Genomic DNA, 23,963 nt, shown 5'->3' on the forward strand with positions numbered 1-23,963 from the left:
TGAGGTTCACGGTCATCAGTAGAAAGTGAGACAAACTTATCAGAGTGGTTCTCCTTTTTTCTCCAAGCAAATCTAGCTGTACAGGGTAGGTGGGATGTAGACAGAGTCATGTTTAACCCATGTTTTAGTTTTGCCAAGAGAGTTTTTAGAGGGAGAGCAGAGGGAGGGAATTGATTACAATGATTAATTGTAGAATATAACCTGAGTAAAGGAAGAAGAATGTCATTTGAAAATCTAATAGGTTTATCACTCTTGTCGTTTAGGCTCAATATTTAAGGACAGTCCCTGAACACCTGTCTATAACCTAAGGCGAAAATTTTTATGTCAGATTTGTAAAAAGTTACTCTGGGTAGGGTGAGGAGGGGGGAAACTATATGTTCTGCTGAAGCAAAAAGAAAAAAACAGTAGTCTTGTTGATTGATTTTTGCTTGACAGTCATGGTATAATTGAAAACCAAGAAAAAGTCCTACATTTTGCATTAAATTGATAGATTCATTCAGCCATTCCTTAAAAAAATAAAGAACAGATAAAACAGATGAATGGATAAATTGTGAAACATACACAATGGAATATTATATAGCCATAAAAAGAATTAAATCCTGTCATTAGCAACAACTTGGATGGAGCTGGAGAACATGTGAAGTGAACTCAGTCAAACACAGGAAGACAAATCTCACAGGTTTTCACTCGTGTGGCATGTGTCCTGACACAGAGAGGATCAGTGGCTGAGGTGGTGGGTCCCCCGGGCCCTGATCCTGATTAATTCACATTGTGTACCTGTATGAAAAACATCACATGTACCCTGTAAATATATACAACTATTATGTACTCATAATAATTAAAATTTTTAAAAAGAACATAAGCTCATGGACTTTATTCCTATGAAGACAGTACCATGTTCATTATAGAATATTTAGAAAATAAAGTATTGAACATAAGATTTGCTGAGAATTCTGCCATCCACTTAACAGCCCTGTCCTGCTTCTTTCTGGTCCAGTTTTCCCCTTATTTCTACATACGTGTGGCCACACTTCACATATAATTTTGTTTCCTGTGTTTTTGCACTTAACAAATGAACAATATGAACTTTCCCCTACGTTATTTATAACTCTGTGTAAGTATCAACTTTAGTGGTTCTCTGAAGTTCCATTGTGTAAATGTGCCAGGATTTTTTTACTGTTCTCATACCGTAGGAAATTAACATGTTTCCGATGTTTTTAAATTTAAATTTATTTTTTATCATGAATAATGATGCAGAGAACATTTTTATGCTTTGGTCATAAAAATTTCTTTAACATTTATAAAAGCAGTATTACTGGGTCAAAGAATATGGTTATTTTTTAGAGTTGAATATTGCCAAATGATGAAAAATACCATTATTATTTTATTTATCATTTTTTTGAGACAAGGATCACTCTGTCACCCTCAGTAGAGCGCTGTGGCGTCACAGCTCACAGTAACCTCACACTCTTGGGCTCAAGCGATTCTTTTGCTTCAGCTTCCTCAGTAGCTGGTACTGCCTGCCGTAACACTGGGCTGTTTTTAGAGATGGGGTCTCACTCTTGCTCACACTGGTCTGGAACTTTTTGAGCTCAGGTAATCCACCCACCTTGGTTTTCCAGATTCTAGGTGCTGGGATTACAGGTGTGGGCCACTGCACCTGGCCTACCATTACTATTTTAATTTGTATTTCTTTGATTCTTAATAGGTAAATATTTTTCTATGAATGTTGAACCAGTAGTTATTCATATGCAAAAATGTAAATTAATCTTTTCCTCACACATAAGTCAGTACTAGATTAGTGTAGAGATTTAACTTGAAAAGCATTTCCCGTAGGAAATACAGGAAAACATAGAATTTCAGTGTCTGAACAATTTCTTAAGACCCAATAGAAGGGGCAAATAATAACGGAAAACTGATAAATTTGACTAAAATAAAATGAGAAACTTCTGTTCCTTAGGAACTACAAAAAGGATAAAAATTCACAATATAAGTACCATGCAGCTATTTTTAAAAAGTGAGAGAGAGAAACAAAATGGTCTGTATGTGCTGAGGTGATTTCTGGGGGTCTGAAATGTATCTGCGCTACCGTAATGTTTTCTGTTCTCTATACTTGGCCATGCATTTTAATCATCACTTTCCCTCAAAAAAGAAAAATTCTGTTTAAAAGCCAGCCCACTTTGGTTTCCCGTCAGAGATACGTGTGTGAGGTTTCCAGTTTTGAAATGTTGCCTTGCCTTGGTCTTGTCTGTTTAGTGGGTGGGGAGTGGTATCTTTTTGTGGTTTTCATTTACATTTTGAATGAGTAAGATATTAAGAACCTTTTCATATGTTTATTAGCCATTTGTCTGTCTTTGGTAGAAGATCTATGCAAGTTTTTCCTTCCTTCTAAAATTGGGTTGTTTTATTCAGTTGTAAAAGTTCTTGATATGTTTGTTCTTGGTACAAACTCTTTGTCAGTTAGACATGCATATGGTTTCTTCTAGATTGTGGCTTGTCTTTCTCTTAATGTTTTATTTTGACACAAGCATTTTTAAATGAAGTCTGACTTATCAAGTGTTTTTCTTTTATCTATTGTATTATTACTTTTGTTATTGTGACTAAGAACTGTTTGTTCAAATTAGTGTCACAAAGAATTTCTCTTCGAAGTTTTATATTTTTGGCTCTTATGTTTAGGTTTATATTTAGATCCATTTTGACTTAATTGTTATATATAGTGTGAGGTAAGGGTTTAACCAGTTTTTTGTTTTTAGCTGTCCAGTTGTCCTAGCACCATTTATTGAGAAGGCTGTCTTTTCTCATTAATTTGTCTTGGCACTTTTCTTGAAAAAGAATTGACAATGAATGCCAGGGTTTATTTCTAGACCCCTTATTCTGTTCCACTGATGTAAATGGCAGTCTGTGTGTCAGGCACACACTGTTTTGATTACTAAAGCTTTACAAACACTTTGAAATCCAGTTGTATAACTTTGTTTTTTTTCAAAATTGCATTTTCATATACATTTTAGGAATGACTTGTCAACACAAAAGAGCCAGCTGAGCTTTTGACAGGGTTTGTTTTGATGGGGAATATGATGAGAATAGCTGTATTAATAACATTGAGTCTTCTGAATGATAAACATGTAATCTCTAATTATTTATCATCTTTGCTTTCCTCTTAGCAATGTTCTGTAGTTCTGATTATACAAATCTTATACTTCATTTGTTAAATTTATTTCTGAGTAATCTTATTCTTTGTAAATGGAATTGTTTTCTTAATTCACTTTTGGTTGGTTTGCTGGTAGTTTTCTTGTAGCTCGACTTTCGTAGGCTTGTAGGCTTTTCTTTTGTGAATTCTTTAGGATTCTCTACATATAAAATTGTGTCAGGTGTGAATAAACACAGTTTCATTTCTTTCTTTCTATTTGTATTTGTTTTTCCTTGTTCCACTGGCTCAGACCTTCAGCACAATGTTGAGTAGAGACAGTGAGAGCGAGAGTTCTTGTCTTTCCAATCTTTAGGCAGAGCATTCAGCCCTCACCGTTAAGTACGATGTTAGCTATAGGTTTTTTGTGGTTGCCTTTTAATCAGTCTGAGGAAGTTTCCTTCTATTTCTGGGTTGTTGAAAGTTTTTATCATTAGCAACGGGCGATGTCTTTGTCTAGTGCTCTTCTGCAACTATTAAGTTGATCATGCCCCCCATAGTATGTTGTCCGTGAGTTGGTTATTGATGTTAAAACACCCCGGACATATTTTGCTTTCCTTTTCTATGTTGCTGAATTCAGTTTGCTGATATTTTAAGGACTTTTGCATCGTTGAACGTAATAGATACTTACTGATAGTTTTCTTGTGCTGTGTCTGACTTTGGTGTGAGGGTAATCCTGGCCTTACAGAATGACTTGCAAAGTATTCCTTCCTTCTTTATTACCTGAAAGATTTCGTTTCTGAAAGATTTGTTTTAACTCTTCTTCAGCTATTTGGTAGAATTCACCAGTGAAGCCACCTGAACCTGGCCTTTTCTTTATGGTAAGGTTTTTAATTAATCACTTCAGTTTCTTGCTATAGGCCTATTTATAGTCTCTATTATTTTTTGAGTCAGGTTGGATAATTTATGCCTTTCTAGGAATTTTTCAGTTTCCTCTTAAGTTTTCTAATTTCTTGGTCAAAAGTTAATAATAGTCCTATGTAATTTTTAAAATTTCCAGAGGGGTTTCACTGCTGATTTTGTTAATTTATGTCCTTTTTGATAGGATGGATCCACCCAGGAAGAATCGAGTGCATGTCCCACCCAGGAAATAAAGAATGTACCAGTCTCAGCCCCCTGACAATATAACCCCATCCGCCGTAGCCCACGTGTGGGATTCTTTCCTGGTCAGGGATTGCGCCCCAGCTGCACCCAGGTGGAATGTAGGTGACACTGACCACACAGACCTAGGACTTGGTTTTCCTTTCGTTTCTCGCCTTGGAATAATCTTTTCATCTTTGGGTCCTGAACTTCTCACTCTTTCCCATTTTCTTTGTCAGTCTAGCCTAAAGATTTTTCCCTTGGGGCAGCGCCTGTGGCTCAGTTGGTAAGGCGCCGGCCTCATATACTGAGGGTGACGGGTTCAAACCCGGCCCCGGCCTAACTGCAACCAAAAAATAGCCGGGCGTTGTGGCGGGCGCCTGTAGTCCCAGCTACTCGGGAGGCTGAGGCAAGAGAATCGTTTAAGCCCAGGAGTTGGAGGTTGCTGTGAGCTGTGTGAGGCCACGGCACTCTACCGAGGGCCATAAAGTGAGACTCTGTCTCTACAAAAAAAAAAAAAAAAGATTTTTCCCTTTGTCTTTTCAAAGAACCAACTTTTGGTTTCATTTTTTAAATTGTTTTTTTTCTGTTTTATATTTTCTTGATCTCCACTTTAACATTATTTTATTCTGCTTGCATTGGATTTAGTTAGTTCTTAAAGGTGAAAGCTTAGGTTATTGATTTGAGACCTTTTCAATATAGGCATTTAAAGCTACACATTTTCTTCTAAACGCTACTTTAGCTGCAGCTTATTAATTTGTGTATGTTTAGTTTTCATTTTGTTCAAAATGTTTTTTAACTTCAGCTATGATTTTTAGTCTTTTGCCTATGAGTTATTTAAAAGTGTTTTGTTTAATTTCTAAATATTCAGTGTTTTTACAGATTTATTTCTGTTGTTGATACATTAATCTAGTTCCATTGTGGTCAGAGAACGTATTTTGTGTAATGTCAGTCTTTGAAAATTTAATGAGATTTGTTTTGGTCTATTCTGCAAAATGAAGCCTTGTTCCTGAGGTCAAGTTAGTTGATAACATTTACATCTTACATATCCTTGCTGTTTTCTCTCTACTGGTTTTGGCAATTATTGGAATTAGCTTATGGAAATCTTCAAATATTACTGAATTGCCTATTTCTCCTTTCAGTCCTATCAGCTTTTGCTTTATGTATTCTGGGGTTTTGTTGTTAAGCGTGCACGCGTTAACTACCGTGTCTTTCTTATGCATTGACCATCTTATAATTTTGAAGTATCCCTTTTGCCTCTGGTAATACTTGTCTTAAGGTCTGTTTTGTCAGGTATTAATATAGCCATTCTGTGTTCCTGTGTATCTCCAGAAGTGCTTGTGGCTGTTGTGTGAATTGCTGGCTGCCAGTTATCTGGCTACTTTCTTTGTGAAATACCACTTTAACGTAAAAGAGCTATTAACAGACGTGCTGTGATTATTCATCTTGGATTTTAAGTAGATATTTTCTCGTGAGTGATCAAAATGAGCCTACGACTTGAATTAAAACAATCGATAGTATTGTTGCCAGTGACAAAATTCAAGGTTTTAGGTAAAAATTACACTTATGGAAAACTTGTCTCCACCATTATTAGTTTAACTGCTTCTCAATACTTAAAATACTTTTCTAATGAAATTCACAAACATGCTTTTATGATGATGTACAATGATGTAATGAATACATGATGTAAAGAAATAATGCATGCCTAAGAAATTCCTTCAAAATGCAAGACAAACCAGTGGATTTCAGTGTTACAGAATTAAAAAAATATATATTCTTGATAGGGTTTCAGATTTCACAGTGCAGTTTAACTTTTATTTTTCTTTTTTGAGATGGGGCCTTGCGGTGTTGCCCAGGCTAGTCTCGAACTCCTGGCCTCAAGTGATCATCCTGCCTCAGCCTTGCAAATAGCTGGCATTGTAGCTATGCATCACCAAACTCTGCTAATGCAATTTAACTTCTAAGAAGCTATCACTCATTGAGTTTTGGTGTAGTGTCAAAGAAAAATATCCGTAATTATACAGAAAACTTAACTAAATAAAATATGTTCTTTTTTAAAACTACGCACATATATATTCGTAGGAGGCTGAATTTTCTTCTTAGACTTTAACTAAAACAACATGCAGGAGTCCCCCAGTCTGCAGTTCCAGTTACCTGCTGTCAGCCATGGTCTGAAAACAGACGAGAACCATATTGTGAGAGAGAGCGAGAAACTGTATTTGCATAATTTTTACTATAGTGTGTTGTAATAATTGTTCCTTTTTATTATTAGTTATAGTTGTTAATCTCTTTCTGTGCCTAATTTATAAATTGAATTTTATCATAGATATGTAAATATGGGGAAGACCATAGTGTACTATACATGGAGTTCATTGCTGTCTCTGGTCGGGGTCTACTAGGGGTCTTGGGCTGTATCCCCTGCGGATGGGGGGGTGGGGGCTACTGTGTTGTAACAGATTCAGGCGCAGAAGCAGATATGAGAGTCCATCTGTCTTTTCTAATGTAAAGTGGTGCTACTTCTTTTACTGATTTTTATTGTTTGGGAAAATAGTTGTTTTTCATGAAAATGTTATTTATGTTAACATGTAAAGAGTATATTTTCATTTTGAAATGAATTAATAGTTAAACATTTTAACATTTTCTTGGTTTTATGTTCTGGTAGGGTAAAATTCAGTAGCTCTACCCCATATAAACAGCTGTTTGTGATCATTAATAATTTTTAAGAGCTAAAGAGTTCTCGAGACCAGAAAGTTTTGAGAACTACTTTATTTAAACAATAGAATGACAGACCAACCCAGAGTGGTGGCTCACACCTGTAATCCCAGCACACTGGGAGGCCGAGGCGGGCTGATCCCCTGAGCTTACAAGTTAGAGCTAGAGTGAGACCTCCTCTGTTAAAAATAGCCAGGCATTGTGGCGGGTGCCTGTAGTCCCAGCTACTTGGGAGACTGAGGCAAGAGGGTCCCTTGAGCCCCAAAAGTCTGAGGGTACTGTGAGCTATGATGCCATGGTACTCTACCGGGGTGACAAAGTGAGACTGTCTCAAAAATTAAAAAAAGAAAAATGACAGACCAATTTGTTATTGGGGAAGAATGTGAGCTTTGCAGTTAGGTGCAAATTCTGTCTCTGCTGTCCCTGAGACTCGGTTTCCTCATTTGTAAAATGGGGATAATGAAGCTATTTTTTTGTTGAGTTTTAAGTCGTTGTTTTGTTGTTTTATTTCTTCATTGCATGTTATGATGACTGAAGACATGACTACCTCAAGTCATTTCTTAAAAAAGAGGTTGAAAGGGCAGCCCCTGTGGTTTAAGGAGTAGGGCGTTGGCCCCATATACCAGAGGTGCTGGGTTCAAACTTGGTCCTGGCCAAAAAACTGCAAAAAAAATACAAATAAAAAAGAGGTTGAAAAATAGATTTGGCTATGTTTTAATATGCCCCATTGTGCTTTTACTACATGTGATACTGTTGTATGGAATCCCTAGAAGAGCAAAAAATAAAAATGTTTTGATGTTAATAAAAAAAAAAAGTTGAAATTATTTGAAGACATCTTCTCATACAGATAAAGTGTTTTTTTAAATGTATAAAACTTTTTCTTTTGAACCTTTATATTCATTTTTAAGTGTATGTGTAAACTTAAAATTTTACAATTAAAGAACAGTAAAACTAATTCAGAACATTCACTTAGGCATGAGACAGATGGTAACTCTATAAAAAGATGGCATATATTTTTGAGTGTGCAAACAGAAAAACAGATACTCTTAAAAATTTTAGAGTAATCTTTGCCTAGAAAATGAAAGGGAGCAAAAAAAGTCCATATGGCCTAATAGAACTTTTTTATAGTTTCTAATGTCTAGGATTGAATTTTGTTTCTTTAATATTAGTATTGATAAATAGTTTGTAAATATGGATTGGTAGTTGAACAAGGAATCATTTTCAAGTAGGTAAATTGCCACATAGTTTTAATGTGGTTGCCGGTCTCTTTGTTTTCTGGGGTGTGGATGGGATGGTAGGATTAATTTAAATGTGAATACCTAATCCCTCAGAACCAATTGCTGACTCTGCTATCCAGGCAGTTACCCATCAGGCTTGAGTGGAAAACATGGTACTTAGTGAGTTCATCTAAGACACAACCCAATTCAATATTTCAAAGCAACTAGGGTCGCGCGTTTTATTTTTTACAACATGTTCAAAACAGGACACAACAGTGGGCTTTTTACAGTTGCTTCTTTTGTGGACATGATATTGCTGATCTTCTACTGTGCTGGGTTGTGTGATATGAGTGCTTTTCAGTAAGAATGAGCTCATGCTGATTCCATCTACACAATCCCCAAGCGTAGACATTTGTGGAATATTTCTCCTTTCTTTCAACTCCCACCTTGTGTTACTGTTATGTTATGAAGGGGTTTATATTACAGTTTATCCATTCCTATGTGCCTGTCTCGCCTGCTGGATTAGGAGACCATAAATTTATTAATCTGCCTGTCATTGTACAGGGCTGGTCACATAGTGGGGCCTTAGTAACTAGTGTGAAGTGAGTCAATGAACATGCTCAGAATTTAAGCTGGGTCTTCCATTAGAAAACTGGTGCTGAACTGCTGGGTCTGGAGGTCAAAATCATGCTCTCAGTTTTATTGGTATTTTCAGTTCAAGCTAATGGTCTTGTTATGGCATTATACTCTGGTGGTCCTAAGAAAGGCAGAACAGGGCCACAGAGGAAATAAAACATGCACAGTTGAAACAGAATGTCTTTGTAAACAGTATTACAGTGATCATTTAGTATGACTAGAGAGCCAAGACCTTTTCCTATGAAATAAATGCCTTTCAGAAAGTCTTGCAGGGGTGTCCAACCTATGGCCCGTGGCCAGATGCAGATTACTAAGGACTGTTTTGTTTATCTGTGACACTTGGGGAAAGTCCCACAGCAAGTGGCTAAGTAGGCTTTGAACTCACTGAGGCATGCTCAGTCACCTCAAGGACTCTCTGTTTGGGACTCAGTACAAGTTTTGCAGAAGCTTCAGTGATGGAATGTATTTTAAGCTATTCAGGTAAAACGGGTGTTCAACCTGTGGCCCGTGGCCTGTATACAGATTATTTGAAGACTGTTTTGCTTCTATGTGATGATAGCTTGAAAAGTATGCATGGACCTTTTCTTTTATTAATCAGTTTTTGTTAGTGTTTCTGTGTTTATTGTGTGGCCCAAGACAACTCTTATTCTTTCCTGTGTGGGGCAGGAAAAAGCAAAGTTTGGACAACCCTGCTTAGAGACTCAAAATTGTAGCATTCTGATGATGGAACAACAATGTACCAAAAAAAGTTTAGAAGCTGTATTTCTGGATACAGAAGTAAAAATTTGCCATGGGGAAAAAAATGCAGAAAAAAAACTTCTGGAAATACACTGGCAGTTGTTCATCCTGTAAGCATTTGTCTTCTCCGTCCTCTGTGCTCAGCCCTGGGAGTGTGACGGTGAGTGAGCTCTGTTCTCAAGGAAGTCCCTAGTAGACATTTTTTGACAATTTATCACAGATTATGTTGTTCTTCTAATTTATCTTTACAGATGTTCAAGTATTTTGGAATATGTCTAAGCTGTGAAGGATTTGACTAGGGTTGTTCTCCCATCCCCACGGAGTGCCGCCTTTACGGGGGCTTTGGCTGGGACACAGGCTGGGAGTGGGCCCAGCAGGGAGCAGTCAGCTGGTGCTGAGGACCTGTAGGTCTGGACAGAGTGCACCTGGGCAGGACATGAACAGCAGCTCAGACGCTGAGGATTATGTAGTATAAAAAGCAAGGTGCAAAAAGAGAGGAAGGTAGATTAGGGCTTGTTCTTTAGACATTATCGAATAGTTGCTGGATTCTCATTGTGCAGTGGGCAGTGACCTGCTCTGCTGGGGGAAGCAGAAAGAAGTCCTCATGCCAGCAGAGCTGACCTCCTTAAAAGTCTCAGGTGTTATTGTTTAGAAGCTAAAGGATTAAAATTGAGTAAAATAAAACTTTTCTGGAAATATTTTTTAATATGACTTTTTTTTTTTCCCTTTTTAGAAAATGGCTCCAAAGGTTAAATGAAGCTGGAAAAATACATAGATGCAGCGTCGCAGCCTCTCCAGATGTTTGGGGATAATATTGCAGAGAGAGGTTGATCCCCTTGGGTTAGGTAACTAGTCATAATGAAGAAAATTAGTCTTAAAACTTTCCGGAAATCTTTTAACTTGAATAAAAGTAAAGAAGAAACTGATTTCATGGTAGTACAACAAGCATCCCTAGCCGGTGACTTCGGGAAAGATGACTCCCTGTTTGGTAGCTGCTATGGTAAAGATATGGCCAGCTGTGACATCAACAGCGAAGACGAGAAAGGCGGCAAAGCCAGGTCCAAAAGCGAAAGCCTGATGGGTACATTGAAAAGGCGGCTTTCGGCGAAACAGAAGCCCAAGGGTAAGGGCGGCGCGCCGTCCGGGAGCTCCGCCGACGAGGACACCTTCTCCTCCTCCTCGGCGCCCCTGGTCTTCAAGGACGTGCGCGCGCAGAGGCCCATCCGGTCCACCTCGCTGCGCAGCCACCACTACAGCCCCACGCCGTGGCCGCTGCGGCCCACCACCTCGGAGGAGACGTGCATCAAGATGGAGGTGCGGGTCAAGGCCCTGGTGCACTCCTCCAGCCCCAGCCCCGCGCTGAACGGCGTCCGGAAGGACTTCCGCGACCTCCAGGCGGACGCCGCGGGCCAGGAGCAGCCCAACGCGCTCAAGGGTCCGGCCTCGCCCAACGAGGACCTGCACCTACACCTGGACGAACATGTGCCTGTCGTTATCGGACTCATGCCTCAGGACTACATTCAGTACACCGTGCCTTTAGACGAGGGGATGTATCCTCTGGAAGGGTCGCGCAGCTATTGTCTGGACACATCTTCTCCCATGGAGGTCTCCGCGGTGCCCGCGCCGGGGGCAGGCCGCCCCTTCCCCGAGGACGAGAATCAGGTAGACCCGGACCTGGTGGTGGCCCCGGAGATGTTCGCAGACCGGCCCGTGAGCGGCCTGCTGATCGGCACCACGGGCGTGGTGCTGCAGAGCCCCCCAGCGGGGCACGACGACGTCCCTCCGCTCTCACCATTGCTACCTCCAATGCAGAATAGTCCATTCCAAAGGAACTTCGGTGGACTCGCCGGCTCGGAAGTCCACGTGGCTGAAAGCGTGCGCTGTCATTTGAATTTCGACCCTAACTCTGCTCCCGGGGTCGCCAGAGTTTACGACTCGGTGCAAAGTAGCGGTCCCATGGTGGTGACGAGCCTTACGGAGGAGCTGAAGAAACTGGCGAAGCAGGGATGGTACTGGGGCCCCATCACCCGCTGGGAGGCCGAGGGGAAGCTCGCCAACGTGCCCGACGGCTCTTTCCTCGTTCGGGACAGTTCCGATGACCGTTACCTTTTAAGCCTGAGTTTTCGCTCCCATGGTAAAACGCTTCACACTAGAATCGAGCACTCAAATGGTAGGTTTAGCTTTTATGAACAGCCCGACGTGGAAGGACATACATCTATAGTTGACCTAATTGAGCATTCAATCAGGGACTCTGAAAATGGAGCTTTTTGTTATTCAAGGTCCCGGCTGCCTGGATCTGCCACTTACCCTGTCAGACTGACCAACCCCGTGTCCCGGTTCATGCAGGTGCGTTCTTTGCAGTACCTGTGTCGTTTCGTTATACGTCAGTATACCAGGATAGACTTAATTCAGAAACTGCCTTTGCCAAACAAAATGAAGGATTATTTACAGGAGAAGCACTACTGAAAGATTGAGAGCCCTGCATCTTGCACTTTGGGAATAAGAAAAAAGAGATTGAAATACAGTTTACAAACTTTCATTGCCATCAGAATCTTTTGCTGCCATAACTATTTCAGTTTTATGTGTTAGAAGAATCATTAATTTGTTTAGGGGCGGGGAAGTGTCTGCAAGGTGTTTTGGGTTTATTTTGGTTCTTTAAAAAGGGAAGTCTTGAGGTTTTAGAAGTGTGAATTATCTTTTCATCAATGTGCAGAATCACAATGTGAATTATGAAATTCTCCTTATCCCCACCCCAATCCTTTGCTGCTATCCACTGTGATTTTTATGCATTGAAAGCACATTTCATGTGTATTCAACCCTAAGTAAAGTTCAATGAAATTTAAAATGAAAATTGCTATGTCTTTTTAAATGACCCGTTTTCAAAAGATAGTGTTGAATAAACATACCTATGTGATAAGACAGAATTTACATATACACTGAAAATGATTTTTTAATTTCATACTTTAAAAAGACTTATTTAGAATTATGAATTGATGTAATCTTGGGTAATAGAATGCAGATCTGCCACATATCTTTGACAATGCTCTTTTCTAAATTATTGCGAAGGTTGTGCTCATCATTTTGGTTGTCAAAAGTTGAATTTTTTTTTTGCCTTCATTTTCATCTTGCGGTTTGTCTATTTTAATAAATGGCCTTACATTTAAAAAATTGTAAAGAAATGTATACCACCAGTTTAGAAATTGTTGCCTTTTCTGTCATTAAACTCGGGTACAAATTGGCATAACATATATAAAAACCTATGGAACTAGAACTATTATTAAAGAGATATTAGATCATAGTTTCCTGTGATAGCATTTTTTTTGTCTGTGTTTCTTTACACTTTCCTTTGATAAAGTGTTTTATCTGTGATTTCTTTAGCTCAGCCAACATTTCCTTGGGTGAACTTGATTATACATCTAATTTTCATAAATGGACTAGATTCTCTCTTGCAACATTGAAGCTTATATAAAGTTTTAAATTGATTTGGTTAGAAAGGAAACATTGTTTTAAAGTTAGATTTATATTTTTATGTAGTGTGCTATTCAGTGTGATGGATTTGGCCACTCCTTCCCCTCACTTAAAATAATCTTCAAAGACTTTAGTTACAACACTGTGGAGATCGTGGAGCAGTTTTTCTCACAGCGTGAGAAAAACTATTAAAACCATATCAGGTATATGGAAGTCTTATGCCTACCTGTATATACTGCCATTTACAAATAGATTTTTTATTTTATTTTTTTTAAATTTAGCTAGTCTTTAAGTAATTTGGTATCACTATTTTATCTCTCTGAGTCACTTGGAGTGGGGAAGGATGTTATGCCCAATAATTTTTAGTTATTTTGAAATGTGTAGGGTTTATTCATTTTACAGTTCTCCAGTGTTTGTAGTATTTGGGAATTACCTTGTCCAGAAGATGTTTCCAGCTATACAGCTTAAAGGAACATGTTTCCAAGTTGGACCATGTCATTTGAGATGTTTCTTCCTTTGTCATTTAGAGTTTTCTTGTCTCTTCTACTTAAAACACTAGGGCTGAGGTCTTAGGTCAGATTTACTGGCTTTGTCATTCACACATACCTGTGTCTCACTTTTTCCTCTATTTGTCTTATAGGGTCAGAACTGAGATATTACCAAGAAAAGGCACAGTGCCATGATATCATGGTGTTAGGATATTTTGATTTAAAGGGGAAAGGTACTTAATTTTGATAGAAGGTTGATTGTACCTTGTTACAAAGACTCCTCTTTGATTGTCTGATTTGTTTTCACCTAATAAGATGGCATGGGGAATATACTGTAATAATATAATTATTCACTATAAGCTATTTGGGTTAAGAACTATTACAGAGTTGTAAGCTTGTTATCAAATGCAAGACTTTTAAACTATTTTTTTGCAAAACTATTTATTTTTAAACAACTTAAAATATATCTAGGGTGAGTTAAAAGTCTCTGTGCATCTATATTAGATGGCAGGTTTTGTCTCAGAGTCACTGTGTATTAATGATAAACGTCGAAATGGGTTCTCCGTATCTCCAGGAGCACTTATGCATCCTCTCTTTGAGATCAGAGTGCACAGAGGTCTTTGGACTGCCCTGAACCTGTCTTATGTGGACACAACCTGTTCCCCGCATTTTCTCTTGATGCTCTATGTTTAAGACCTACCCTTTTGGTGTCAAGATTATTCTAATTTTCATCTGAATGTTTTAAAAATTGTATTTTATGTTTTAAGGAGGGCAAGTCTTGATACTGTTCTAATTCAGAAAGCCAATGTTTGATGTGCTTTTATATATTCATAATATATAATACTTTTAAGTAATATGCCCTATTCTTATCCAACTTAAAATTGTTAGATTTTGATAGTGTTAACAATAAAAATCAAAATATTTGCCAAAATCTGAATTACAATTGCCAATAAATTTATAAGCTAAAAGGTGTGTGTATTGCAAAATTCTCTTCTTTTGTGTAGAAAGATATCCATTTGGCAGAGTAGCACAACATAATGTGAAAGATTGGCTTTATATGCTACTGAAACAGGCTGGTTAAAAGTGGAGACAGGGCAAAAAGAAAGAGAACTTCATCCTGTAGTTTGTTCTAGATACAATTTGGGTAAATATTTGGATCCTAGTGAAAGGTAACAGGTGATACAGACAACCTGTGAATCATTTTTAAATATGTGCTTCTAAAAATTTGCTCAAGGCAAGAAAAAGAAAACAGGAAAGTTGCATCCATTTGCCATAGTAAGTGAATCAGAATTTTTTTAATCAAATATTTCATCATAAAACATGATTGAGGACAGAGACTATTTTTAGGCTTACTAGGACACTATTATGGGTTTTTATAAATCATGAGAATGCTATAGAAAGTACTTGAAAAATATCTCATCCTTTTTCTGTCTAAGGGAAACTGTTCTCGGTGCAATAATCTGAAAACTTAGAAGGTCAAAATATATCACAGGAAATGATCAAAGAGCTAAAAATAGTTTTTAAGGAAACCAGCTACACAGGGCAACCATCTTGTTGTTGAAAAAAGTCATGTGCCAAAAGACGAAATCATTGGCATCTAGGAAATAAAGTATATGTTGTGATTTCTGAGCCAGTATTATTTAAACAGGATAAAAGTTACTAAAATCTGACAGAAGTTTATGCAGCATCTCTGCCATTACTACAAGTGTGAATACCTTTGTAAACAATGCTTTCAGAAATGCCAATTTTAATTTCTTTACATTTCACATCGTGTATGAGAGCTGTTGCTTTATGAACAATTCAAAATAATATATTCTATTTAAATCTAATTGCTTTTCATCAAATGTGAAGTCTTATTTTGAAAATGAAATCACACTACCAGCAATAGTTTCGTTGAATACTCTAATAAGGAACAATAACCAGTTCCATAAATTACTTTAAAATTCTAAAAGTGTTGGTACGCTAGTAATCACAAATTGGGTTTGTTATAATACTTTTTTAAAGAAGGTTTTTTATAAACACCCTTTCTATTAATCATAATACATGGCAAAATGTGTACTTGCTATTTCTGAAAAGTGATCCAAACTGTACATCCAGAGATAATGACAAATTCTTATAGAATTTTGTAATAAGTATACATGTTGGGTTAAAGAAATTTCATAGTTGTTGGAGTGCCATGAAATTAATACTTGCAATTCAGATTGCTGTAGTTTACACTTTTTCTGTATGTTTCGAATCAGGTGTGTTATCATTTGTACTGAGAACACCACAGAATGAATTATCCAAAGTCCATTGATTTTAATATGTGTTTTGGTTTGTAAACAAATTATAGTAACTTCTTGCACATTTTTGGAAATTGTTTAAGAATTTATGTATCTGCTTCTAGATACAGTGTGTAAATAAAAATTTCGTTCACAAGATCTGTCTTGTAGTCTATTTAATACCCTGATTTTAATTAGTATGAGTTTACCTAGAAAATTTCTAGAGGTCCCATGAATGGGCAGAGACTAGAGGGCGGGAGCCAGTAAATTTTAGTAAAAAGAGAAAAGTAGAATCATGTCACTAATGGAAAATTGGTCAAACAAATTAGGAGTCAGCCAGTGGTGCTAATATACTAAAGGGTGTGGGTGGGAAGGAGTGTTCCCACAGACAGACACCTCTCGGAAAGGAGTGAAAAGCTGCTGGGGTGGCAGATAATTGGCTGAAACCCAAACTGAGGACTTCCAGGAGTTACCACTGTGCTTACCACAGCCACTTGCTTTTACTCCCTACCTTCTACTCCCACCTTTAAATTCAAAATTCAAAATTTTTTTTCCTATCCTTTTCTTTCTTTCTTTTTTTTTTTCTTTATAGGTTTTACTTTTCTTCCTAGGCTTTCAACTTTCTGGATCAAATATAGATTAACTTTATTTCAGTTGAATTCAGCTTTTTCTTACCTGCTGTTTTGGCCTTCAGTGTATAATTTGGTGTTTTTTTTTTTCTTTTTTCTTTCAGATATTTAGCTAAATTTGAAATTCATTATTTTTACTTTTTTTGTCTTTCAAGTTCCAGTGTTGAAGCTAACTTCTGAACTGTCTTTTTAACAAAATTTGCTTTTGTTTTTCTTTCTCTTTTTTTCATGGATTGTCTGGCTCATGGATTGAAAACCCTTTGGTGCTTGGGCCAAACCCTAGAAACCCTCCCCACCCAAATCCTAGAATTTTCCTCAGACTTTCACCTGGAGTGACTTCACAGTTCCATGTGGTCCTCGGCTTCCAGGTCACGCGTTTCTTTACACAGGTGGCAGATTTGACGGAGTGCAAGTATTGGTTTATCCCATTAATAATTCAGTCTTAGTAGGAGATCACTCATGAACTCCAAGATACAACCACTGGGTTTGAGGACATACAACACTTGCATGTTAAGATTTGACTGCAGGAGTTGTCGAATCCATAGACCTCTGTGAATGCCCCCGGCCTGACACTGGCAGAGAACCAATAGTGGTGAGCATATGAATGAGCAGCCATCTCAGAGCACAACCATATTTGTAGCCCAGATTTTTAGAACTACTTTTGCACCAGGCTGCTTTTTTACTTCCTTACTACCAGGCAGTCTCACCATCACTTCTGCAAGCATCATAGGAGGGTTCTGGGAAAGGCTCAGATTGTAAAAGCCAAAGAGAGGCTGGCTAGTGCAGGGATTATTTTAATAGGTTTATGAACAGGGCCAATAGCCTTGCCTAGAGATAATTTTGGGCTGTCAAATCCTGTCCTTGGTAACTTTGGCTTGCAAATAAGGTAAGTCTTAAGTAAAAAGGAAGACTCCCTTTTTGATCATGAGCTGTGGATTTCCTGACACCACGAAAGCCCTAGAAAACACAGATCTATATATGAGGTGGTTTTCTTGATCTCTTCCTCCTAAGGGTTTAATAGGGTGGCATTCAGGGACATTAGGACTTAATTATAGTAGCCTGCATATTAACTCCATGTAACAGCGACTTGAGTAATCATGACTGAGCCTTTCACACAAATTCAATAAAAATTATTGCTTGCATTTGTCTTTGTTTAATCTCTCCCATCCCACTCAACCAAACACTCTTCAGGGTTAATTCAAGCATTATCACATGATGCCTTCTCTCATTATTTCAAACCAAGTTATAACCTCTCCTCTTTGCAACTTTCATTGTTATAAGCCTGAGAAAGAAATAGAGAAAACAGAAACATGTTTTATAGTTTTTGCTGGAAATGGAGAGGAATGTGTCCAAGGATATATGTCCTTACAAGGATGTTTTAATTTTAAAGATGATAGAATGGCACACGAAGGTTTAGTTTCTTAATCTTTCACACCACATCGATTTTTCCCCTTTTTTACACAGAAGAACTGTTTATGTTTCATGTATATTTCCCCTTCACGTTTCTCAATAGAGACTCTTAAACTGTCACTTAATTCTGAGTCAACAAAACGTATATACAAGGAAAGACCTAGCCCTGTAAAACCCAGTCAGTGCATTAGTGTTTTGATCGCTTTGTTAAATAGGACTTCAGAGTTTTGCTGTGTGTTTGCGATTACGAGATGTAATAGAAGATACTAGCTTAATATAAGAAACACCTATTTTATATATCACTCAAAACTGGTTGGTTTGTGAGATAATGAGTGTCTGGTCTCACCTTTAGGTGTCTATATGAAGGACCTGGATGTGACTTCATGAATTGTTAAAGATGACTTGTAAAAATATTTCCAACTTGAAAAAGAATATATATATTTTTTGAAACAGAGACTCATTAGGTTGCCCCAGATTAGAGTGCCCTGGTGTCATAGATCACAGCAACCTCAAATTCTCGGGCTCAAGTGATCCTCCTGCCTCAGTCTCCCGAGTAGCTGTTACTACAGGTACCTGCCACAATGCCTGGCTAATTTTTTAATTTTTAATAGAGATGAGGTCTTGCTCTTGCTCAGGCTGGTCTCACACTCCTGACCTCAAGCAATCCACCCATCTCTGCCTCCTAGAATGCTAGGATTATTGGCATGAGTCACTGGGTCCACACCTCAACTTAAAATTTTTAGTAAGGGGAAAAGACAAAGCCTAAATAGGGCAAAAGAATAAAAAATTGGGAGAAAAACATGTTCAAACTAGCAACATGGTTGCAGCAGCCTGCATGCCTGCCTGACTGTGAGTCCATCAGTTTGGTATGCCTGTTTCATTTAAGTTCCTGGGATAGAAAGCTTGGAGACATGATGCAACCAACAGTACATGCAGAACTTCTCCAGCTTTGTTTAAACACACCATTGACTTGGTGCCTATGGGACAATCAAGAGCGTTCCTACAGATCCAGCTAAGTAGCTGAATAAGGTACAACCCTAAAAGGACTACCAATGACTCAGAAGTCTTGACTCCTCAGTCTTAAGCTCAAATGGTCTCCATGTCTAGTCAGGGCTCAAGGCCCCTGGTTCTGAAAAGGAAAGATGCTCAAACACAGCAGTCTCAAGATGAATTCCAGATCCCTATGACAATCAAATGAATTCTGTTCTTCCTCCCAAGTTTATTTATCATCTAAATGAACTGCAATGGACTTTATACTAACCTTCAACATTCAAAAATTGAAATTCTAACCCTCAGTGGGTCCTTTGGAAGGTGATTAGGTCATGAGGTCATGAGATTATTGCCCTTATAAAAGAGGCCTCAGAGAACTCATCGGCCCCTGGAGAAGGTACCATCTATGAAACAAGAAGTGGGCCTTCGGGCAGCGCCTGTGGCTCAGTCGGTAAGGCGCCGGCCCCATATACCGAGGGTGGCGGGTTCAAACCTGGCCCCGACCAAACTGCAACCAAAAAATAGCCGGGCGCTGTGGCGGGCACCTGTAGTCCCAGCTACTCGGGAGGCTGAGGCAAGAGAATCGCTTAAACCCAGGAGTTGGAGGTTGCTGTGAGCTGTGTGAGGCCACAGCACTCTATCGAGGGCCATAAAGTGAGACCCTGTCTCTACAAAAAAAAAAAAAAAAAATCCATAAAGAAAAGAAGTGGGCCTTCACTGCATACCAAATTTGCTGGTGCCTTGATCTTGGACTTCCCAGCCTCTAGAACCATGAGAAATTTCTGTTGTTTATAAACCATCCACTTTATAGCGTGAGTCCAGATGGACTAAGACACAAATCTTCATTAACTAAAAGTGGAAATACATGTAAAATTGTGCACATAAAACAATAAAGAAAACTTCAATTCTGTTCAAAGGTAAACATGAATAAGAAGGCCACTATTGCTTACTGGAAAAATAAAATTAAATGGTAGATTAGTTTTAAATAGCTCATCATTTTTACTTACCTTTACTGTGGCAATAGATATTGATGGTACTGACTAACAAATGAAATCACGGATACTATAATTTGTCTGACTATGATGGGTGTGGTATACACTGCTACTTGTTTATTTAGGTGACATCACTTCTCTATTTCATTTTCATTAAGGAAATTTAAGCTTTTACAGGAATGGCAGTGTGCCCAGCTAAAAAAAGTAATCACTAGTAATCACAAAATAATCTTGCAGTTTAAGGTGGCTGTGAGACATGGTCCAGGCAAGATATGTCTATACATTTATTGGGGCTTTTGGAAATGTTCCAAGTCCTGATATAGCTACTTATCTTTCCTCCTTCATATTTTTTTTTCTTCTCTGCTCCTAGATTGCTAACAAAGTTCTCTGATGTCCTGCAGTTACACAGGAAGGTGAGCACAGCTGTGAAGTAAAACGAGCCTAACCTGGGAGCAGCAGAGATGGACCCTAAAATAACCTCCTCCATGCTTTTCTAGTATGGCAATAAACCTCTAATTTGTTGAAGCAGCATCAAAGTTTATGTTACTTTCAGCTAAATAAATCCCAACTACAGAGTGCAGATCAAGAAACATCAAAATTTCCCAAAATTCTTTGGATTTTACTCATATCCAATTGTTTCTTTTATTTTCAGATGAAGAGCTTCAGAAAGAGGAGCTTGTTGCCTTCGTGTTACATTGCCTCCCTGTCACACAGGGAGGAAGATCAGTTTGGGGTTCTGTCACTTTGGTGAAAAAGGTAAAACTAACAGACAAACCTCATCTATCTTGTCTTCTAAGGTAAGCTATTGAATACAGTATTTTACTGAATACAATAAAAACAGAGAAGTGGACATGATGGTGATCCTAGAACAATACCTGTGTTCCTATCAAAGAGGAACAATTCTGGAATTAGTACACAGAGGACTCTTCGAGATAGCTGGGCCCAAGATGGCAGAGGAGAGGCATCTCCTGACCAGGCAAAATTGTTAAGATCAGAGTGAGGGGACTGCGGACGCCTCTTACTGGATTGTCCCACCCAGAAACAGTGTTGTGAGGACACTTTGACACAGTGAGGGACTCCAGGAGCCAAGGAGGCCACTCCAACTCCCAAGCACAGAACGAGGAAAATTAAAGAGAAGGGGAAAGAGGAGAACGTAAGGGAAGGAAGTGAACTAGCAGAAAACACACACGAGGTGGAATTAGTACCTAGACACGATTCTACTGTATACTGCCTGTTTACAGTGTCATCCTAGGCTGTTCTCCAAGTATTTATAGCAAACAAAATTCAAATTTCAATGTTTAAAGGTTGGGAAAATCAGAGATACAATGACTTAATGTGGGGGATCCAAGTATTTCAGATCAATTCCATCTACCAATGAACCCATACTGACTGTATTTTAAACAAAAAACTTACAGTCCAAGCACCTTTGGCCGTTCAGAGCCTAGAATGGGAACTGTTCATATCTGATTCCTACAGTTAGAATTATTACTTCTTTAATTGTTCATCCTTCATTATTAGAATCATTAGTAGGAATGGCTGCCTGCCTCCTTCACAAGGTGGTTGTGAGAAGCAAATTGATGCCAGTGCCATTTTTTCCACCTCTTCCTCAGGTTGCTGTTTTGTGGGAGTTTTCTGGATAAATTTCAAAGCAATTTAAATAGACCTGTTCTATCTACTCAAGTACAAGAGTTGACTACCCTTCAAAAACAGTGTGACAATTGTTAGAACTCCATTCTTCTATCCGAGATGGGAAGCATTAACTTTCCAGAGTCCATTACTAAGATTGTGGGAGGCTGCTGGCAGGCGATGAGCTCTATGGAGCAGAAAGGGAGAAAAGAAAAAGAATTTGTTGGTTGTGATAGACACTTCTTTCCTCTTCCCTTGCCCACCTCTTTATGAAGATGCTGAAAAAGCAGGATTATCACTTTTCCAGTCTCACTTACAGGCCAGAGAGACCATAAGACCTGGTTCTGAGGCTGGGCACAGTGGCTCATAGCTGTAATCTCAGCACCCTGGGAGCGGGAGGTGGGTGGATTGCTTGAGCTCACGGGTTCAAGACCAATGTGAGCAAGATTGAGACCCCGTCTCTAAAAAATAGACAGGCCTTGTGTCGGGCCCCTGTAGTCCCAGCTACTCAAGAGGCTGAGGCAAGAGAATCACTACAGCCCAAGAGTTTGAGGTTGCTGTGAGCTATGATGCCATTCTACCAAGGGTGAAGGTGAGATTCTGTCTCAAAAAAGTCCTGGTTCTGCCCTAATAGATACAAGGTTGAGAGACTTCTGGAAAGGACGTATCTTCCCCTGTAAAAGGAGACAGGTGTGGAAAAGAGCTTTCTCTTGCCACCTTGACAGTTCTCCTGTACATGTACAGGGCCAGGTAAAGACTTACTGTCTAGAAGTGTGGCAACTATGTGGTGACCATGAATTATCAAACCTAAGGGCAAAAAGCAAACATTTATGGATGTCAGAGTGGAAGAAAGGCAAGAGTGTGGCACCAAGCCACCTCCCATCTGAGCACATGTGCTTCTAAGCGTTTTATTAAGTACATGTGGAATATACTTTCTTAACAGGTAGATTGTTCCACCCAGCTCTCTAATCTTCTGCAATCTTAAAAAAACGTACCGACACACTTAACAAGTGGGACCTACAAAATCATAGGGGTTCTGCAAATATAACCCAAAAGAAACTCAAGAAGAATGCAACCACAGCAAGCCAGATCTGTGAATAAACAGTCTAAAACTTAGCACGTTAGACCTTGAAAATATTTACCTGGCAGAGTAAGAACCAGCTGGGACAATTCCAGAGTTCCTCAGTCTCTGGGTCACTTTTAAATGAGTGCCAGACCTTTCTGGAAGGAATTGCAAAATGTCTCCTTGAGAAAGTACTTGCTTACCCTACAGGCAAAACTGTAAAGACCCAAGAAACCATGAGAATATTTATATAGCAAACTCACCACTAAAGAGGTGGATAATTTCATTCGTTTTTAATAATAGTTAATCTTTGCAATATCCTGGTAGAGAGGTCAAGGGATAAGGGACAATTCCCATTATAGAGGGGAAAAGATAGAAAGAACATGATGTTCAATGATTACCTGTGAGCTATAGTAAAAAAATATAGCCCTGTGTAGACAGACAGTGAGCCAGCCAAGTGAGCTCCAGATATCTTAAATCCAAGGGTAGCTTCCGGCCCTCAGGCACTCTCTTTCTTGATGACTCAATAGGTCTGAATGAGTCACTCAGTTAGTTGTACCTCCTAGAAACTAGCCCAGGACATAAAGAGAATACAGATTGAAAATGCAAACCAAAGCAGCTCATTCAAGTCATCATACTCATGGCATCCTAGTCATTTGACTTCTAAAAGAGTAGAAACTGTGTAAGCTGACCACCCAAAGGGCTGTAACAAACTGGTCAACACACAAAGGTGGTCAACTTAAGAAACTTCCATTGAGTACGTGTGGTGTGTGTCTAGTCTATGAAAATTAGGCAAACTTAAGGAGGTGGTCAGAGGAGGGAGATGGCCAACTATACAGGTTCTCCTGTATTTAGAATAAAAAGGCATGGCTTGGCGCCCGTAGCTCAGTGGGTAGGGTGCCAGCCACATACACCGGGGTTGGAGGGTTTGAACCTGGCCCAGGCCTGCTAAACAACAATGACAACTAGAAAAAAAAAATATAGCCAAACATTATGGCAGGGGCCTGTAGTCCCAGCTACCTGGGAGGTTGAGGTAAGAGAATTGCTTAAACCCAGGAGTTGGAGGTTGCTGTGAGCTGTGATGCCAAGGCACTCTACCCAGGATGAAATAGTGAGACTCTGTCTAAAAAAATAAGGCAGAAAAGAAGAAAAATTAGCCAGATGTGGTAGTTCACACCAGTAATCATAGCACTTTGGGAGTTTCAACTGGGTGGAGCCCTTGAGGTCAGGAGTTCAAGATCAGCCTGAGCAAGAGCAAGACCCCATTTCTACCGAAAATAGAAAAAATTAGCTGGGCGTGGTGAGGCATGCCTCTAGTTCCAAATACTTGGGAGGCTGAGGCAGGAGGATCCCTTGAGCCCAGGAATTGAGGTTGCCCTGAGCTATGATGACACTACTACACTCAGAGCAAGGCTCTGTCTCCTTCCCCTCCACCCTCTCAAAAAGGAGGGAAAAATATGAGGAAAGCA

General features: G+C 39.0%; 1 protein-coding gene across 6 annotated transcripts in view; it reads left to right on the forward strand.

Annotated features, from left to right (window-relative positions):
* SOCS6 (suppressor of cytokine signaling 6) overlaps positions 1 to 15,943 on the forward strand; it is a 30,909-nt gene extending 14,966 nt beyond the window's left edge. For 3 of the 6 annotated variants that reach the window (XM_053571643.1, XM_053571649.1, XM_053571648.1), the window contains one exon: positions 10,301 to 15,943. In XM_053571643.1, the coding sequence (XP_053427618.1) occupies positions 10,426 to 12,033 (1,608 nt within the window). In that variant the 5' untranslated portion in view covers positions 10,301 to 10,425 and the 3' untranslated portion in view covers positions 12,034 to 15,943. Of the gene's footprint in view, positions 1 to 5,214; positions 9,728 to 10,300 lie in introns of those variants that run through there. The other 3 variants (XM_053571646.1, XM_053571645.1, XM_053571644.1) reach the window with 2 other exon arrangements.
* The last annotated feature ends 8,020 nt before the right edge of the window (positions 15,944 to 23,963 follow it).

Source organism: Nycticebus coucang, chromosome 19 (assembly GCF_027406575.1).
Source record: "Nycticebus coucang isolate mNycCou1 chromosome 19, mNycCou1.pri, whole genome shotgun sequence".
Taxonomy (NCBI): Eukaryota; Metazoa; Chordata; class Mammalia; order Primates; family Lorisidae; genus Nycticebus; species Nycticebus coucang.